The sequence below is a fragment of the Ranitomeya imitator genome, chromosome 4, assembly GCF_032444005.1.
Source record: "Ranitomeya imitator isolate aRanImi1 chromosome 4, aRanImi1.pri, whole genome shotgun sequence".
Classification (NCBI taxonomy): Eukaryota; Metazoa; Chordata; class Amphibia; order Anura; family Dendrobatidae; genus Ranitomeya; species Ranitomeya imitator.
In genome coordinates, this window is record NC_091285.1 from 369,244,877 (window position 1) to 369,264,887 (window position 20,011).

The following is a 20,011-nucleotide window of genomic DNA, read 5'->3' on the forward strand; positions in this document are numbered from 1 at the left end:
AAAGTCACAAATGCTCTGTTGACTTAACCTTTTCTGGCAAAATGTCAGAATAAAACTGTGTCCTAAAATCTTCCTGGCATGGGTATCTGTGGCAGAACAGCTACATAACCAAACACAATTCCAAGTGTAGAATGGAGTAGTGCAAAGCATACCAAAACTGGACTCAGAGTACTAGACACACATTCTGTTTAGTTACAAATCTCCAAACTTTTCTCTATCTGCCAGTATGATGGATAAAACTGGGTTTCAAAAATGCAAGGAGAATGTTACCCAACTGTGTTTTGCTAACTGTAAAATATGGAGGAGGAAGGTAATCCTATAGGATTCATTTTCAGAAGTTGGCACAGTTCTGTTTTTTTCCAGTGAAGGGAATTGTTAATTCTTTGGCATACCAAGACATTTTGGACAATTATGTCCCAAATTTGTGGCAATAGTATATGGAAGGCCTTTTTCTGTTCCAGCATGATTGTGCCCCAGGGCAATGCAAGGTCAATAAAAGCATGATTAGGTGAGTTTGGTGTAGAAGAACTTGGCTGTCCCACAAAGAGACTGGACATCAACCCTATAGTTTTCCTTTGAGATGAGCTATAACAGAGATTGTGAGCCAAGACCATTCATTTAACAAAATGTCTAATACTCATTTCTAGATAAATGGGCAAGAATTCCCACAGACACTCCATAATCTTGTAAAAAGCCTTCTGAGTACAAGCTGATTTAGTTGCATAGGGAAGACAAACTCTTTGTTAATGCTTAAAGATTTAAAACCTTCATGACAAATGTAATACAGTTACATCATATGTCGTGTCCCTGCCTTTGATGCATCATTTACATAATCTGCCTTTAACAGTAGCAGGTGGAGCAGCGCTCTGTCCATGGCTGTTAACCTATTTTATACTACTGTCAATCTTTGACAGCAACATTTCAGATGCGTCAGCAGGGAGGAGCGTCATTTTCTAAGTCAACTGGCTCAACTGTGATGTGATCGCAGGGCAAAGATGGGTTTCCAGGAGAGCTGGCGGTCTGCTGAAGAGGTCTAAGGGATCTATTATTGTTTTTAAAATTATGAAAAAAAATACAAAAATTCAAATCATCTACCTTTCGGCCCATTAACCCCTTTCCGACATCAGGCGTAAATGTATGTCGATGTCGGACTCCCTATGATTTGATAGGGGGTCTCCCTACTCCCTTTGATGTTGGCTCCGGCAGTGAACCCACATCTTTCCCAGCACATGTCAGCTGCTTTAAACAGCTGACATGTGCTCAGAACAGCTGCAGGTGGAATCGTGATCCACCCACTGCTATTAACCTGTTAAATGCTGCTGTCAAACTCTGAAAGTAATTGCGCCGGAAATCAGCCCATCGGTGACTACTGTCATGTGATCGTGGGTCACCAATGGGTTGACATGATAACCAGAAGTCTTCTGCAGACCTCTATGTTTGTCACTGCTGGATTGCTATGAGCACCGCCAGGTGGTAGGCTCTCATAGAGAGTCAGCAATTTTGCACATACGGGCGATCTGATCATCGTCTCTATGTAGCAGAGCCGATCAATGCAGCTCCTAGTCTCCCATGGAAACTATTGAAGCATGCAAAAAAATAAAAATGTTTTAAAAATATTACAAAAATAAAAAATACATATAAGTTCAAATCACTCCCCTTTTGCATCATTCAAAATAAAGCAAAAATAAATCAAACATGCACATATTTGGTATCGCTACATTCAGAATCGTCCAATCTATCTACATAAAAAAAATTAACCCGATTGCTAAAAGTAATGAGGAAAAAATTAAAAATGCCAGAATTATATTTTCTTGGTCGACGCAGCATTGCACTAAAATGCAATAATAGGAAAGCAAAAGATCGTATCTGTACCAAAATGGTATCATTAAAAATGTCAGCTCGGCATGCAAAAAATCAGCCCTCACCCAACCTGAGATCATGAAAAATGGAGACGCTATGGGTATCCGAAAATGGATCCTTTTTTTTTTTCAACAAACTTTGGATTTTTTTCACCACTTAAATAAAAAAGAACCTAGACATGTTTAGGGTCTATGATTTTGTAATGATCTGAAGAATCATAATGGCAGGTTATTTTTAACATTTAGTGAACATGGTGAAAAAAAACTACTGTGGGATTGCATTTTTTTGCAATTTTCACCGCACTTGGAATTATTTTTCTGTTTTCGAGTACACAACTTGGCAAAACCAATGATGTCATTCAAAAGTAAAACTTTTCCCACAAAACACAAGCCCTCATATGGCCATTTTGACCAAAAAATAAACAAGTTATGGCTCTGGGAAGAAGGGGAGCAAAAAATGAAAATCAAAAACTGAAATGCCCTGGGTCATTATGGGCTTAAGGAACCAAAAATTGTTTGTATGCAGCTTTTCAAAAGGTTATAGAAATAACCTGCAATATAAAACAATGGTTATAATTAAAGTGTTCAATTGAAACATATCAGTGTGTACAATAAAAATGGAAAGGAGGTGAAACAAAATTATATTTTTCCCGATGTCAAATCCCTGTAGCTAGACTTAGCCGGAGGCTTGAGTTTGATGAGTGTGAGAGAGGTCACAGTAAATAAGACAAGCATGAGATCTGTATGTCTAACTGTGATACATTAAACTATGTGATGTGATTTATTATCTTGAAAAAAAAGAGGGAAGCTGTTTATATTTTTTATCTGCTCAAGCATGCATATCTTCAGCAGAAGGTAGGACTTGAATTGGATAATAGTAATTATTAGAATAATTAATTAGTGAGTGGCTAACTGCAGAATCTCACACCGATCTTCACATATTTAGTGCAAAGAAATAATCTAAGGATGGTGCTACAGTATGTACATTGACATGTAAAACTTTGGGCACCTCTAGTCAAAATTACTGTTATTGTGAACACTTAAAGAAGTTGTTCAACCTCAAAATTCATTTTTTTAATCTAATATGTGCTATACTCCCCTACAAATTTTATTTTTTTGTTTCTGCCTTTTGTTTCTCCTGAATGTCACATTTCTTGCAACACTTTGTTTACCTGCGGCTCTACCAAACTTTATAGCTGCCTATGCTTTATTATCTAACCTCAAATCCAGAGCTGACATTGCCACAGCGTCCAACACTGCCCTGTGCACACGCATTAGCTGTCAGTAATCTGACTAGCGCTGATCTATATCATCACTCAAGTATTGGAAATAAAAGAGCAGGAAAGCAGCATAATCACTGCACTCAACACCACATCCACACTGGTGATAGAGCTTCACATGTCCCCACATCACATCCACACTGGTGATAGAGCTTCACATGTCCCCACATCACATCCACAGTGGAGATAGAGCTTCACATGTTCCCACATCACATCCACAGTGGTGATAGAGCTTCACATGTCTCCATACCACATCCACGGTGGTGATAGAGCTTCACATGTCCCCACATCACATCCACAGTGGTGATAGAGCTTCACATGTCCCCACATAAGATCCACAGTGGTGATAGAGCTTCACATGTCCCCACATCACATCCACAGTGGTGATAGAGCTTCACATGTCCCCACATCACATCCACAGTGGTGATAGAGCTTCACATGTCCCCACATCACATCCACAGCGGAGATAGAGCTTCACATGTTCCCACATCACATCCACAGTGGTGATAGAGCTTCACATGTCCCCACATCACATCCACAGTGGTGATAGAGCTTCACATGTCCCCACATCACATCCACAGTGGTGATAGAGCTTCACATGTCTCCATACCACATCCACAGAGTAGATAGAGCTTCACATCTTCACATGTATCCACATCATACCCACTGTGGTGAGAGAGCTTCACATGTCCCCACATCACATCCACAGTGGAGATAGAGCTTTACATGTCCCCATATCACATTCAAAGAGGAGATAGAGCTTCATATGTTTCCACATCAAACCCACTGTGGTGAGAGAGCTTCACATGTCCGCACATCACATCCACAGTGGTGAGAGAGCTTCACATGTTCCCACATCACATCCACAGTGGTGATAGAGCTTCAAATGTCCCCACATCACATCCACAGTGGTGATAGAGCTTCACATGTCTCCACATCACATCCACAGTGGTGAGAGAGCTTCACATGTCCCCACATCACATCCACAGTGGTGATAGAGCTTCACATGTCTCCACATCACATCCACAGTGGTGATAGAGCTTCACATGTCCCCACATCACACCCACAGTGGTGATAGAGCTTCACATGTCCCCACATCACATCCACAGTGGAGATAGAGCTTCACATGTTCCCACATCACATCCACAGTGGTGATAGAGCTTCACATGTCCCCACATAACATCCACACTGGTGATAGAGCTTCACATGTCCCCACATCACATCCACAGTGGTGATAGAGCTTCACATGTCCCGACATCACATCCACAGTGGTGATAGAGCTTCACATGTCCCCACATCACATCCACAGTAGTGATAGAGCTTCACATGTCCCCACATCACATCCACAGTGGAGATAGAGCTTCACATGTCCCCACATCACATCCACAGTGGAGATAGAGCTTCATATGTCCCCACATCACATTCACAGAGTCGATATAGCTTCACATCTTCACATGTCTCCACATCACATCCACAGTGGTGATAGAGCTTCACATGTCCCCACATCACATCCACAGTGGAGATAGAGCTTTACACGTCCCCATATCACATTCACAGAGGAGATAGAGCTTCACATCTTCACATGTCTCCACATCATACCCACTGTGGTGAGAGAGCTTCACATGTCCGCACATCACATCCACAGTGGTGAGAGAGCTTCACATGTCCCCACATCACATCCACAGTGGTGATAGAGCTTCAAATGTCCCCCCCTCACATCCACAGTGGTGATAGAGCTTCACATGTCCCCACATCACATCCACAGTGGTGATAGAGCTTCAAATGTCCCCACACCACATCCACAGTAGTGATAGAGCTTCACATGTTCCCACATCACATCCACAGTGGTGATAGAGCTTCACATGTCCCCACATCACATCCACAGTGGTGATAGAGCTTCACATGTCCCCACATCACATCCACAGTGGTGATAGAGCTTCACATGTCCCCACATCACATCCACAGTGGAGATAGAGCTTCACATGTCGCCACATCACATCCACAGTGGAGATAGAGCTTCACATGTCCCCACATCACATCCACAGTGGTGATAGAGCTTCACATGTCCCCATATCACATTCACAGAGTAGATAGAGCTTCACATCTTCACATGTCTCCACATCACATCCACAGTGGTGATAGAGCTTCACATGTCCCCACATCACATCCACAGTGGAGATAGAGCTTTACACGTCCCCATATCACATTCACAGAGGAGATAGAGCTTCACATCTTCACATGTCTCCACATCATACCCACTGTTGTGAGAGAGCTTCACATGTCCGCACATCACATCCACAGTGGTGAGAGAGCTTCACATGTCCCCACATCACATCCACAGTGGTGATAGAGCTTCAAATGTCCCACCCTCACATCCACAGTGGTGATAGAGCTTCACATGTCCCCACATCACATCCACAGTGGTGATAGAGCTTCAAATGTCCCCACACCACATCCACAGTAGTGATAGAGCTTCACATGTTCCCACATCACATCCACAGTGGTGATAGAGCTTCACATGTCCCCACATCACATCCACAGTGGTGATAGAGCTTCACATGTCCCCACATCACATCCACAGTGGTGATAGAGCTTCACATGTCCCCACATCACATCCACAGTGGAGATAGAGCTTCACATGTCGCCACATCACATCCACAGTGGAGATAGAGCTTCACATGTCCCCACATCACATCCACAGTGGTGATAGAGCTTCACATGTCCCCATATCACATTCACAGAGTAGATAGAGCTTCACATCTTCACATGTCTCCACATCACATCCACAGTGGTGATAGAGCTTCACATGTCCCCACATCACATCCACAGTGGAGACAGAGCTTTACATGTCGCCATATCACATTCACAGAGGAGATAGAGCTTCACATCTTCACATGTCTCCACATCATACCCACTGTGGTGAGAGAGCTTCACATGTCCCCACATCACATCCACAGTGGTGATAGAGCTTCACATGTCCCCACATCACATCCACAGTGGAGATAGAGCTTTACATGTCCCCATATCACATTCAAAGAGGAGATAGAGCTTCATATGTCTCCACATCATACCCACTGTGGTGAGAGAGCTTCACATGTCCCCACATCACATCCACAGTGGTGATAGAGCTTCAAATGTCCCCACATCACATCCATAGTGGTGATAGAGCTTCACATGTCTCCACATCACATCCACAGTGGTGATAGAGCTTCACATGTCCCCACATCACATCCACAGTGGTGATAGAGCTTCACATGTCTCCACATCACATCCACAGTGGTGATAGAGCTTCACATGTCCCCACATCACATCCACAGTGGTGATAGAGCTTCACATGTCCCCACATCACATGCACAGTGGTGATAGAGCTTCACATGTCCCCACATCACATCCACAGTGGAGATAGAGCTTCACATGTCCCCACACCACATCCACAGTAGTGATAGAGCTTCACATGTTCCCACATCACATCCACAGTGGTGATAGAGCTTCACATGTCCCCACATCACATCCACAGTGGTGATAGAGCTTCACATGTCCCCACATCACATCCACAGTAGTGATAGAGCTTCACATGTCCCCACATCACATCCACAGTGGAGATAGAGCTTCACATGTCCCCACATCACATCCACAGTGGAGATAGAGCTTCATATGTCCCCACATCACATCCACAGTGGTGATAGAGCTTCACATGTCCCCATATCACATTCACAGAGTAGATAGAGCTTCACATCTTCACATGTCTCCACATCACATCCACAGTGGTGATAGAGCTTCACATGTCCCCACATCACATCCACAGTGGAGATAGAGCTTTACATGTCCCGATATCACATTCACAGAGGAGATAGAGCTTCACATCTTCATATGTCCCCACATCACATCCACAGTGGTGATAGAGCTTCACATGTCCCCATATCACATTCACAGAGTAGATAGAGCTTCACATCTTCACATGTCCCCACATCACATCCACAGTGGTGATAGAGCTTCACATGTCCCCACATCACATCCACAGTAGTGATAGAGCTTCACATGTCCCCACATCACATCCACAGTGGAGATAGAGCTTCACATGTCCCCACATCACATCCACAGTGGAGATAGAGCTTCATATGTCCCCACATCACATCCACAGTGGTGATAGAGCTTCACATGTCCCCATATCACATTCACAGAGTAGATAGAGCTTCACATCTTCACATGTCTCCACATCACATCCACAGTGGTGAGAGAGCTTCACATGTCCCCACATCACATCCACAGTGGTGATATAGCTTCAAATGTCCCTACATCACATCCACAGTGGTGATAGAGCTTCACATTTCCCCACACCACATCCACAGTAGTGATAGAGCTTCACATGTTCCCACATAACATCCACAGTGGTGATAGAGATTCACATGTCTCCACATCACATCCACACTGGTGATAGAGCTTCACATGTCCCCACATCACATCCACAGTGGTGATAGAGCTTCACATGTCTCCACATCACATCCACAGTGGTGATAGAGCTTCTCATGTCTCCACATCACATCCACACTGGTGATAGAGCTTCACATATCTCCACATCACATCCACAGTTGTGAGAGAGCTTCACATGTCCCCACATCACATCCACAGTGGTGAGAGAGCTTCACATGTCCCCACATCACATCCACAGTGGTGATAGAGCTTCTCATGACTCCACATCACATCCACAGTGGTGATAGAGCTTCACATGTCTCCACATCACATCCACAGTTGTGAGAGAGCTTCACATGTCCCCACATCACATCCACAGTGGTGAGAGAGCTTCACATGTCCCAACATCACATCCATACTGGTGATAGAGCTTCACATGTTCCCACATCACATCCACAGTGGTGATAGAGCTTCACATGTCCCCACATCACATCCAGAGTGGTGATAGAGCTTCACATGTCCCCACATCACATCCACAGTGGAGATAGAGCTTCACATGTCTCCACATCACATCCACAGTGGTGATAGAGCTTCACATGTCCCCACATCACATCCACAGTGGTGATAGAGCTTCACATGTCCCCACATCACATCCACAGTGGTGATAGAGCTTCACATGTCTCCACATCACATCCACAGTGGTGATAGAGCTTCACATGTTCCCACATCACATCCACAGTGGTGATAGAGCTTCACATGTCCCCACATCACATCCACAGTGGTGATAGAGCTTCACATGTCTCCACATCACATCCACAGTGGTGATAGAGCTTCACATGTTCCCACATCACATCCACAGTGGTGATAGAGCTTCACATGTCCCCACATCACATCCACACTGGTGATAGAACTTCACATGTCCCCACATCACATCCACAGTGGTGATAGAGCTTCACATGTCTCCACATCACATCCACAGTGGTGATAGAGCTTCACATGTCTCCACATCACATCCACACTGGTGATAGAGCTTCACATGTCTCCACATCACATCCACAGTTGTGAGAGAGCTTCACATGTCCCCACATCACATCCACAGTGGTGAGAGAGCTTCACATGTCCCCACATCACATCCACACTGGTGATAGAGCTTCACATGTTCCCACATCACATCCACAGTGGTGATAGAGCTTCACATGTCCCCACATCACATCCACAGTGGTAATAGAGCTTCACATGTCCCCACATCACATCCACAGTGGAGATAGAGCTTCACATGTCTCCACATCACATCCACAGTGGAGATAGAGCTTCACATGTCTCCACATCACATCCACACTGGTGATAGAGCTTCACATGTCCCCACATCACATCCACAGTGGTGATAGAGCTTCACATGTCTCCACATCACATCCACAGTGGTGATAGAGCTTCACATGTCTCCACATCACATCCACACTGGTGATAGAGCTTCACATGTCTCCACATAACATCCACAGTTGTGAGAGAGCTTCACATGTCCCCACATCACATCCACAGTGGTGAGAGAGCTTCACGTCCCCACATCACATCCACACTGGTGATAGAGCTTCACATGTTCCCACATCACATCCACAGTGGTGATAGAGCTTCACATGTCCCCACATCACATCCACAGTGGTGATAGAGCTTCACATGTCTCCACATCACATCCACAGTGGTGATAGAGCTTCACATGTTCCCACATCACATCCACAGTGGTGATAGAGCTTCACATGTCCCCACATCACATCCACAGTGGTGATAGAGCTTCACATGTCTCCATATCACATCCACAGTGGTGATAGAGCTTCACATGTCTCCACATCACATCCACAGTGGTGATAGAGCTTCACATGTCTCCACATCACATCCACAGTGGTGATAGAGCTTCACTTGTCTCCACATCACATCCACAGTGGTGATAGAGCTTCACATGTCTCCACATCACATCCACACTGGTGATATATCTTCACATGTCTCCATACCACATCCACAGTGGTGATAGAGGTTCACATGTCCCCACATCACATCCACAGTGGTGATAGAGCTTCCCATGTCCCCTATCACATGCACAGTGGTGATAGAGCTTCACATGTGTCCACATCACATACACAGTGGTGATAGAGCTTCACATGTCCCCACATCACATCAACAGTGGTGATAGAGCTTCACATGTCCCCACATCACATCCACAGTGGTGATAGAGCTTCACATGTCCCCACATCACATCCACAGTGGTGATAGAGCTTCACATGTCTCCACATCACATCCACAGTGGTGATAGAGCTTCACATGTTCCCACATCACATCCACAGTGGTGATAGAGCTTCACATGTCCCCACATCACATCCACAGTGGTGATAGAGCTTCACATGTCTCCATATCACATCCACAGTGGTGATAGAGCTTCACATGTCTCCACATCACATCCACAGTGGTGATAGAGCTTCACATGTCTCCACATCACATCCACAGTGGTGATAGAGCTTCACTTGTCTCCACATCACATCCACAGTGGTGATAGAGCTTCACATGTCTCCACATCACATCCACACTGGTGATAGATCTTCACATGTCTCCATACCACATCCACAGTGGTGATAGAGGTTCACATGTCCCCACATCACATCCACAGTGGTGATAGAGCTTCCCATGTCCCCTATCACATGCACAGTCGTGATAGAGCTTCACATGTCTCCACATCACATCCACAGTGGTGATAGAGCTTCACATGTCTCCACATCACATACACAGTGGTGATAGAGCTTCACATGTCCCCACATCACATCAACAGTGGTGATAGAGCTTCACATGTCCCCACATCACATCCACAGTGGTGATAGAGCTTCACATGTCCCCACATCACACCCACAGTGGTGATAGAGCTTCACATGTCCCCACATCACATCCACAGTGGTGATAGAGCTTCACATGTCCCCATATCACATTCACAGAGTAGATAGAGTTTCACATCTTCACATGTCTCCACATCACATCCACAGTGGTGATAGAGCTTCACATGTTCCCACATCACATCCACAGTGGAGATAGAGCTTTACATGTCCCCATATCACATTCACAGAGGAGATAGAGCTTCACATCTTCACATGTCTCCACATCATACCCACTGTGGTGAGAGCTTCACATGTCCGCACATCACATCCACAGTGGTGATAGAGCTTCACATGTCCCCACATCACATCCACAGTGGAGACAGAGCTTTACATGTCGCCATATCACATTCACAGAGGAGATAGAGCTTCACATCTTCACATGTCTCCACATCATACCCACTGTGGTGAGAGAGCTTCACATGTCCCCACATCACATCCACAGTGGTGATAGAGCTTCACATGTCCCCACATCACATCCACAGTGGAGATAGAGCTTTACATGTCCCCATATCACATTCAAAGAGGAGATAGAGCTTCATATGTCTCCACATCATACCCATTGTGGTGAGAGAGCTTCACATGTCCCCACATCACATCCACAGTGGTGATAGAGCTTCAAATGTCCCCACATCACATCCATAGTGGTGATAGAGCTTCACATGTCTCCACATCACATCCACAGTGGTGATAGAGCTTCACATGTCCCCACATCACATCCACAGTGGTGATAGAGCTTCACATGTCTCCACATCACATCCACAGTGGTGATAGAGCTTCACATGTCCCCACATCACATCCACAGTGGTGATAGAGCTTCACATGTCCCCACATCACATGCACAGTGGTGATAGAGCTTCACATGTCCCCACATCACATCCACAGTGGAGATAGAGCTTCACATGTCCCCACACCACATCCACAGTAGTGATAGAGCTTCACATATTCCCACATCACATCCACAGTGGTGATAGAGCTTCACATGTCCCCACATCACATCCACAGTGGTGATAGAGCTTCACATGTCCCCACATCACATCCACAGTAGTGATAGAGCTTCACATGTCCCCACATCACATCCACAGTGGAGATAGAGCTTCACATGTCCCCACATCACATCCACAGTGGAGATAGAGCTTCATATGTCCCCACATCACATCCACAGTGGTGATAGAGCTTCACATGTCCCCATATCACATTCACAGAGTAGATAGAGCTTCACATCTTCACATGTCTCCACATCACATCCACAGTGGTGATAGAGCTTCACATGTCCCCACATCACATCCACAGTGGAGATAGAGCTTTACATGTCCCGATATCACATTCACAGAGGAGATAGAGCTTCACATCTTCACATGTCTCCACATCATACCCACTGTGGTGAGAGAGCTTCACATGTCCGCACATCACATCCACAGTGGTGAGAGAGCTTCACATGTCTCCACATCACATCCACAGTGGTGATATAGCTTCAAATGTCCCTACATCACATCCACAGTGGTGATAGAGCTTCACATTTCCCCACACCACATCCACAGTAGTGATAGAGCTTCACATGTTCCCACATCACATCCACAGTGGTGATAGAGATTCACATGTCTCCACATCACATCCACACTGGTGATAGAGCTTCACATGTCCCCACATCACATCCACAGTGGTGATAGAGCTTCACATGTCTCCACATCACATCCACAGTGGTGATAGAGCTTCTCATGTCTCCACATCACATCCACACTGGTGATAGAGCTTCACATATCTCCACATCACATCCACAGTTGTGAGAGAGCTTCACATGTCCCCACATCACATCCACAGTGGTGATAGAGCTTCACATGTTCCCACATCACATCCACAGTGGTGATAGAGCTTCACATGTCCCCACATCACATCCACAGTGGTGATAGAGCTTCACATGTCCCCACATCACATCCACAGTGGAGATAGAGCTTCACATGTCTCCACATCACATCCACAGTGGTGATAGAGCTTCACATGTCCCCACATCACATCCACAGTGGTGATAGAGCTTCACATGTCCCCACATCACATCCACAGTGGTGATAGAGCTTCACATGTCTCCACATCACATCCACAGTGGTGATAGAGCTTCACATGTCCCCACATCACATCCACAGTGGTGATAGAGCTTCACATGTCCCCACATCACATCCACAGTGGTGATAGAGCTTCACATGTCTCCACATCACATCCACAGTGGTGATAGAGCTTCACATGTTCCCACATCACATCCACAGTGGTGATAGAGCTTCACATGTCCCCACATCACATCCACACTGGTGATAGAACTTCACATGTCCCCACATCACATCCACAGTGGTGATAGAGCTTCACATGTCTCCACATCACATCCACAGTGGTGATAGAGCTTCACATGTCTCCACATCACATCCACACTGGTGATAGAGCTTCACATGTCTCCACATCACATCCACAGTTGTGAGAGAGCTTCACATGTCCCCACATCACATCCACAGTGGTGAGAGAGCTTCACATGTCCCCACATCACATCCACACTGGTGATAGAGCTTCACATGTTCCCACATCACATCCACAGTGGTGATAGAGCTTCACATGTCCCCACATCACATCCACAGTGGTGATAGAGCTTCACATGTCCCCACATCACATCCACAGTGGAGATAGAGCTTCACATGTCTCCACATCACATCCACAGTGGAGATAGAGCTTCACATGTCTCCACATCACATCCACACTGGTGATAGAGCTTCACATGTTCCCACATCACATCCACAGTGGTGATAGAGCTTCACATGTCCCCACATCACATCCACAGTGGTGATAGAGCTTCACATGTCTCCATATCACATCCACAGTGGTGATAGAGCTTCACATGTCTCCACATAACATCCACAGTGGTGATAGAGCTTCACATGTCTCCACATCACATCCACAGTGGTGATAGAGCTTCACATGTTCCCACATCACATCCACAGTGGTGATAGAGCTTCACATGTCCCCACATCACATCCACACTGGTGATAGAACTTCACATGTCCCCACATCACATCCACAGTGGTGATAGAGCTTCACATGTCTCCACATCACATCCACAGTGGTGATAGAGCTTCACATGTCTCCACATCACATCCACACTGGTGATAGAGCTTCACATGTCTCCACATCACATCCACAGTTGTGAGAGAGCTTCACATGTCCCCACATCACATCCACAGTGGTGAGAGAGCTTCACATGTCCCCACATCACATCCACACTGGTGATAGAGCTTCACATGTTCCCACATCACATCCACAGTGGTGATAGAGCTTCACATGTCCCCACATCACATCCACAGTGGTGATAGAGCTTCACATGTCCCCACATCACATCCACAGTGGAGATAGAGCTTCACATGTCTCCACATCACATCCACAGTGGAGATAGAGCTTCACATGTCTCCACATCACATCCACACTGGTGATAGAGCTTCACATGTTCCCACATCACATCCACAGTGGTGATAGAGCTTCACATGTCCCCACATCACATCCACAGTGGTGATAGAGCTTCACATGTCTCCATATCACATCCACAGTGGTGATAGAGCTTCACATGTCTCCACATAACATCCACAGTGGTGATAGAGCTTCACATGTCTCCACATCACATCCACAGTGGTGATAGAGCTTCACTTGTCTCCACATCACATCCACAGTGGTGATAGAGCTTCACATGTCTCCACATCACATCCACACTGGTGATAGATCTTCACATGTCTCCATACCACATCCACAGTGGTGATAGAGGTTCACATGTCCCCACATCACATCCACAGTGGTGATAGAGCTTCCCATGTCCCTTATCACATGCACAGTGGTGATAGAGCTTCACATGTGTCCACATCACATACACAGTGGTGATAGAGCTTCACATGTCCCACATCACATCAACAGTGGTGATAGAGCTTCACATGTCCCCACATCACATCCACAGTGGTGATAGAGCTTCACATGTCCCCACATCACATCCACAGTGGTGATAGAGCTTCACATGTCTCCACATCACATCCACAGTGGTGATAGAGCTTCACATGTTCCCACATCACATCCACAGTGGTGATAGAGCTTCACATGTCCCCACATCACATCCACAGTGGTGATAGAGCTTCACATGTCTCCACACCACATCCACAGTGGTCATAGAGCATCACATGTCTCCATACCACATCCACAGAGGTGATAGAGCTTCACATCTTCATATGTCCCCACATTATACCCACATTGGTGATAGGGCTTCACATGCCTCCACATCACACCCACAGCACATAGTTGTACTTTTGTATGGCACCATTGGTTTTAACATATAGTGTACTGGAAAACGAGAAGACAATTCCAAGTGTAGTGAAATTGCTAAAAAGTGCAATTCCACAGTTGTGTCTTTTTTTACCATGTTCAATAAATGCTAAAACCGATCTGCCATTATGATTCTCCAGGTCATTACGAGTTCGCAAACACCAAATTTTATTTAAGTGAGGAAAAAAATGCCAAAATTTAAATATTAAAGAAAGGCACCATTATTTAAGAGACCTGTAGCGTCTCCATTTTTTGTGATCTGGGGCTGGGTGAGGGCTCATTTTCGCGCACTGAGCTGCAGTTTTCATTGATTCCATTGTAGTGTAAATACAATCTTTTGATCACCTGTTATTGCATTTTATTGCAAAGTAGCAGTGACCAAAAAAACATAATTCTGGCGTTTTGACATTTTTGGCGTTAAAGGGTGTATCCATCAGGTTAATTCTTTTTTTATATTGATAGATTGGGTGATTCTGAATGTGGCAATACCAAATATGTGTATATTTGATTTTTTTATTGTTTTAGTTTGAATGGGGCAAAAGGAAGGGGGGGTTGCACGTTTATATATTTTTTATTTTTTTTATTTTTAAAACCTTTTTTTTTACTTTTTGCATGCTTCATTAGTCTCCATGGAAGACTAGAAGCTGCACTAATTCAATTGCTTCTGCTACACCGGCGATGATCAGATCTCCTGAGATTGACAGCGGCATTAACTAGTTAACAGCCACGGGTGGATCGTGATACCACCCATGGCTGTTGCAGGCACTTGTCTGCTGTATAGATCAGCTGATGTGCCCGAAAAGGTGCGGACTCAGTGCCAGAGCCAACACCAAACAGAGGGAGTCTGACATGGGTACACTTTTACTCCCAATATCGGAAAGGAGTTAATATTTTATATGAAGTACTTTAACCCCCTTAACTAAAAGACCATACACATACGGCAGCAATAAGGAGCAGAGTTAGTGTATAAACTGGGCTCATGGACTGATTCTGACCCATACCTGTAAAATAATGGCTTTATGTCAATACCAGGATCTGCCTCTAACAGCTGTGGGTGGAGCATAACTCTGCCCTTGGCTTGTAGCTTTTAAAATGCCACTGTCAATCTCTGAAAATGGCATTGACATCACTCCTGCATAGGGAGTGTGTTGTTCTATGCACCCATCAGCATTCCTGTGATTTGATTACGGGGCGTCAATGGGATGCTATCAATGCCGGCGTTCTGCTGAAGACCCACAGGCCTACCATCACAAAACTTCATATAAATCTCACCTGTGACTGGGCTTCAAAGGAGAATGTGATTTTTACTTTCTGCAGCAACACTGTGGTATTGTTGCATATAGCGCAAGCGATCAGATGATTGCAGGTTAAGGTTCAAATGAACCACTTTTCCCCAGTTATATAAAAATACATCAAAACTACACATATGTGGTGTCAGCACATCCCAAAAATTCTGATCAATCAAATAAAATTTTCTAACCTGATCTGTAAACAAAAAAAGAGATAAAAATAAAAAAAGGCAAAAAAAATTATCAATGCACCATATCTTTAACAAAATGGCATCAATAAAAATGTTGTTTCACCCCGTAAAAAAACAAGACCTCACACTGTCCCATCAACTGAAAAATTAAAGCATTATGGGTCTTGGAAAATGACGACACAATCAATAACATTTTTTTCCACCAGTAAATTAAATAAAATAATTGACAAGTTTGGTATTACCGCAATCATACTGAGCTGGACATTCATGATGCCAGGTCATATTTACCGCACAATGTAAACAATTGTGGTAAAATGAGTGGTGTCATTTCAAAGTAAAACTCATCCCACAAAAAGCATGACCTCATATGTCTATTTGGATTGAACAACAAAAAGCTTTGGACCATTGAATAAGGGTAGCAAGAATAGAAAACACAAAAATGGAAGTTGGCCATGTTGGAAACTTTAAGCAAGATTCACTTTTTATTCTAACAATGTTCATAGTCATCATTTTGATAGTGAAAAAATTAAGACATTTACCCTCTTCCAGATATAGGGCTATTCTCCAGGTAAAATAGCCTTAAAATCATGTTAGGCTTTCTTACTGGCACAGTAAAGGGAGAAAATTATCCTTTGTCCTCTTTGCAGCTGCTCCATTCCAGGCATAGAGGTGCAGCACTATACTGTGAGTGCACTGTAATCACTTACTGGCACTTTGATTGACAGCCTGCTCTTCACATATATGCTGCATATGCACGCTGCAGGGCTTCAGGCTGTCAACAAAAGTTCTGGGAGTGATTGCAGGGGTGCTCATATTACAGTGAGCTGTGACCTCTCACTGAATCATCCCTGTACCTGGAAGTGAGCAGCTGCAGGGAGGATATGTTTGTTTTATCCCTGTAACCACTGCTCCAGGAAGGCAGCCCAACATGATTTTACCATATTTACCTGCATATTAACCCGAATAAAGAAGATAAATAGCATTTCTAGATGTAATAGCCTTTACTTAAGTGAAATAATAAAGCTTTGCCATTTTAAATAACATGCACAGAATCAAATATAAATGCATTGAGTTACCTTGATGATTAGAAACTTCACATTTTGGGATTTGCGAACAGTGACCTATACGAACATTAGGATCTGTTGTGAAACACCACGGGTATTCTGAGCCATCTGGATTTCGGCAGTAATTTTCTCTCAAATCCCTAGAATAAGGGTGTAAGGTGCATAGTAATATTATTCGTCTGAGTAAGATATGATTATATCAATAAATATTTTATTTAGTATCCAAAGAACAAGAAAGGATATATTCAAAATGAACATGTGAGACCACATCTATCTACTTTATGTTCATGATCAGCACTAATGTAGGCCTGTTGAAAAAAACGCTATTATAAAAAATTATGGTAATTAAAACCCAACTAAAGTGGAACAAAGTACTACAAATCCAGCATGACCATTATTTTGACACTTTAGGTTTTCTAAAGAAGGGGTGGGGAACCTCAGGCCCCAGGGCCATTTACGGCCCTCAATGACCTCTTATCAGGCCCCTGAGCAGATTCTCAGGGACTGCATGCTTGGGCAGGGAGTTGTATTTTGATTACAACCAGGTCATTAATTTCTTCTTGCTCTGTTAGCACACACATGCAGTGTTCACTACTGAACACTAAAGAGCATGCAATGAAAGATTATGTCCTGAAACCAGTGCCAGAGTCAGGATACACTTTGTGGGCAGAGTTTGTATGGTCCCCGAAGGATGGTATAAATATCCAAATGGCCCTTGCCAAAAAAAAGATTCCCTACCCCTGTTATAAAGGGCTTGAGAAGCTATAAATACCATATTTTCTGGTGTAACCCCTGAAAATCTTCTCAAAAGTTGGGGGTCGTCTTATATGCCAGGTTTCATCTTTTGTGAAGCAAGCTGCAGATGACCTGGATGCCTGGGGTATGGAAAAAAGAGAGAGAGAGCAGCTTCACTGCAGTCCTCAGGAGTAGAGATGGGCGAACCGAACAGTAAAATTCCATGCTGTTCAGGTTTGGCTGCCTGAACTCCGGGTGATTTTCACGCTGTCATGTGCATGACAGCATGGCAAATGCCGCTACTGATTGGTGGGGAAATCATCCCCGCCGTCCCGAAAGCCGCAGTTCCCATGCTGTCAAAAGACAGCATGAGCCCGTAACTGTGATCAGTGATTGACGGTGACTTCACTGAGGCTGTGTTCCCAGCTAGGTTGAACTGCGGTGACCTCGGTGAAATCCCTACTAGCACCAAGAGAAAAACTCTCATGGTGCTAGCAGGGATCTCACCGAGGTCACGGCAGTTCAGTCTGGCTGAGAATGGAGCCTCACTGACCAGAGGTAACCTCGATGACGTCACCACTGATCTCTGATGCTGCGCTTGCAGCCGCTCATTCACCAGTGGTTTTCAGCCTGGATGGTCGCATCTTGTAACCGTCCAGGTTGAAAACTGTTTGTCTCCCAGACATGGATTACAGCGTGGGACACAACGACTGACAGGTATGTTATATTGCTGTTTTTTAATTTCACTTTTATTACAGGAGATCGAGGGCTTCGCTGGAATTAGGCGTTTAAATAAAAATGGAAAACTGTGCTTTGTTTTATTTCTAATAAATGACTTTATTCTGGCTGTGTCTTTATTTACCATACAACTATAGGGTTAGCAATGGATAGGTGTCCTAAAGACACTTCTCCATTACTAAGCCGTGGGCTTGATATCACCTGACAATGCAAAGGTGACATCAACCCCACAAATATGAACCCCATTTGCCACCGCTACAGGGCAAGTGAAAAGAGCCGGGCAAAGTGCCAGAATTGCCATATCTAATGGATGCAACTTTTCTGGGCAGCTGCAGGCTGCTATTTTTAGGTGGGGGGTTAATATCCATGGCCCCTTACCAGCCTGAGAATACCAGCCCGCAGCTGTCAGCTTTAGCAAGGCTGGTTATCAAAAATGGGTTGACCCCATGTCTTTTTTTAATTATTTATTTAAATAATTTAAAAAAGCGTGGGGACCCCTCTATTCTTGATAACTAGCCTTGACGAAGCAGACAGATGAGAGTTGCAGCCCCCAGCTGTGAGTTTTGTCTGGCTAGTTATCAAAAATAGGGAGAACCCATGCCGGTTTTCTTTATAAACTACAGTATTTATTTACAGCACAGGAGCGGCAGATGAATACTCCCATTTGCTGCTCCTGCTCTCACTGTAATTAGCAACTGTTGGTGTCAGATGAAGGGATCGGTTGTCCCATCAGCTGACACCAGTGACCAGAGGTATAGTTTATACCTCCGATTACAGCTGCGGGATCTGCGGCTCTCTGACCGGAGGGGATGATTTCCCCGCTGATCAGAAGCAGTGTTTACTGCGCTGTCATGCATGTCACAGCGCAGCAACACTGGAAGAAGGGTAGTCATATACAGCGAGACTATACCAAACTCTATATTTTAACTGGAAAATTTGGGGATCGTCTTATATGCTGCATAATACGGAATCTTAATAAATTATTATTTAGTAGTATTACTAGTACTACATTTAAGTGTCATACACTTTCCTTTGAAAATATCTACCAGTATTAGAGATGAACAGATCTTTTCAATTTCAAATTCATGTGACTTTTGGCAAATAAATTTGAACAAATCTCAATTATAGAAAACTTGTAATTGATCGGAAAGTACACGCGGGGCGAGGAGAGAGAAAATATTCCACTAATGACAAG

General features: G+C 44.5%; 1 protein-coding gene across 1 annotated transcript in view; it reads right to left on the reverse strand.

Annotated features, from left to right (window-relative positions):
- HGF (hepatocyte growth factor) overlaps positions 1-20,011 on the reverse strand; it is a 240,991-nt gene that overhangs the window by 79,370 nt on the left and 141,610 nt on the right. Inside the window, exon 9 of the mRNA XM_069765151.1 lies at positions 17,356-17,483. Coding sequence (XP_069621252.1) covers positions 17,356-17,483 — 128 coding nt within the window. The remainder of the gene's footprint in view (positions 1-17,355; positions 17,484-20,011) is intronic.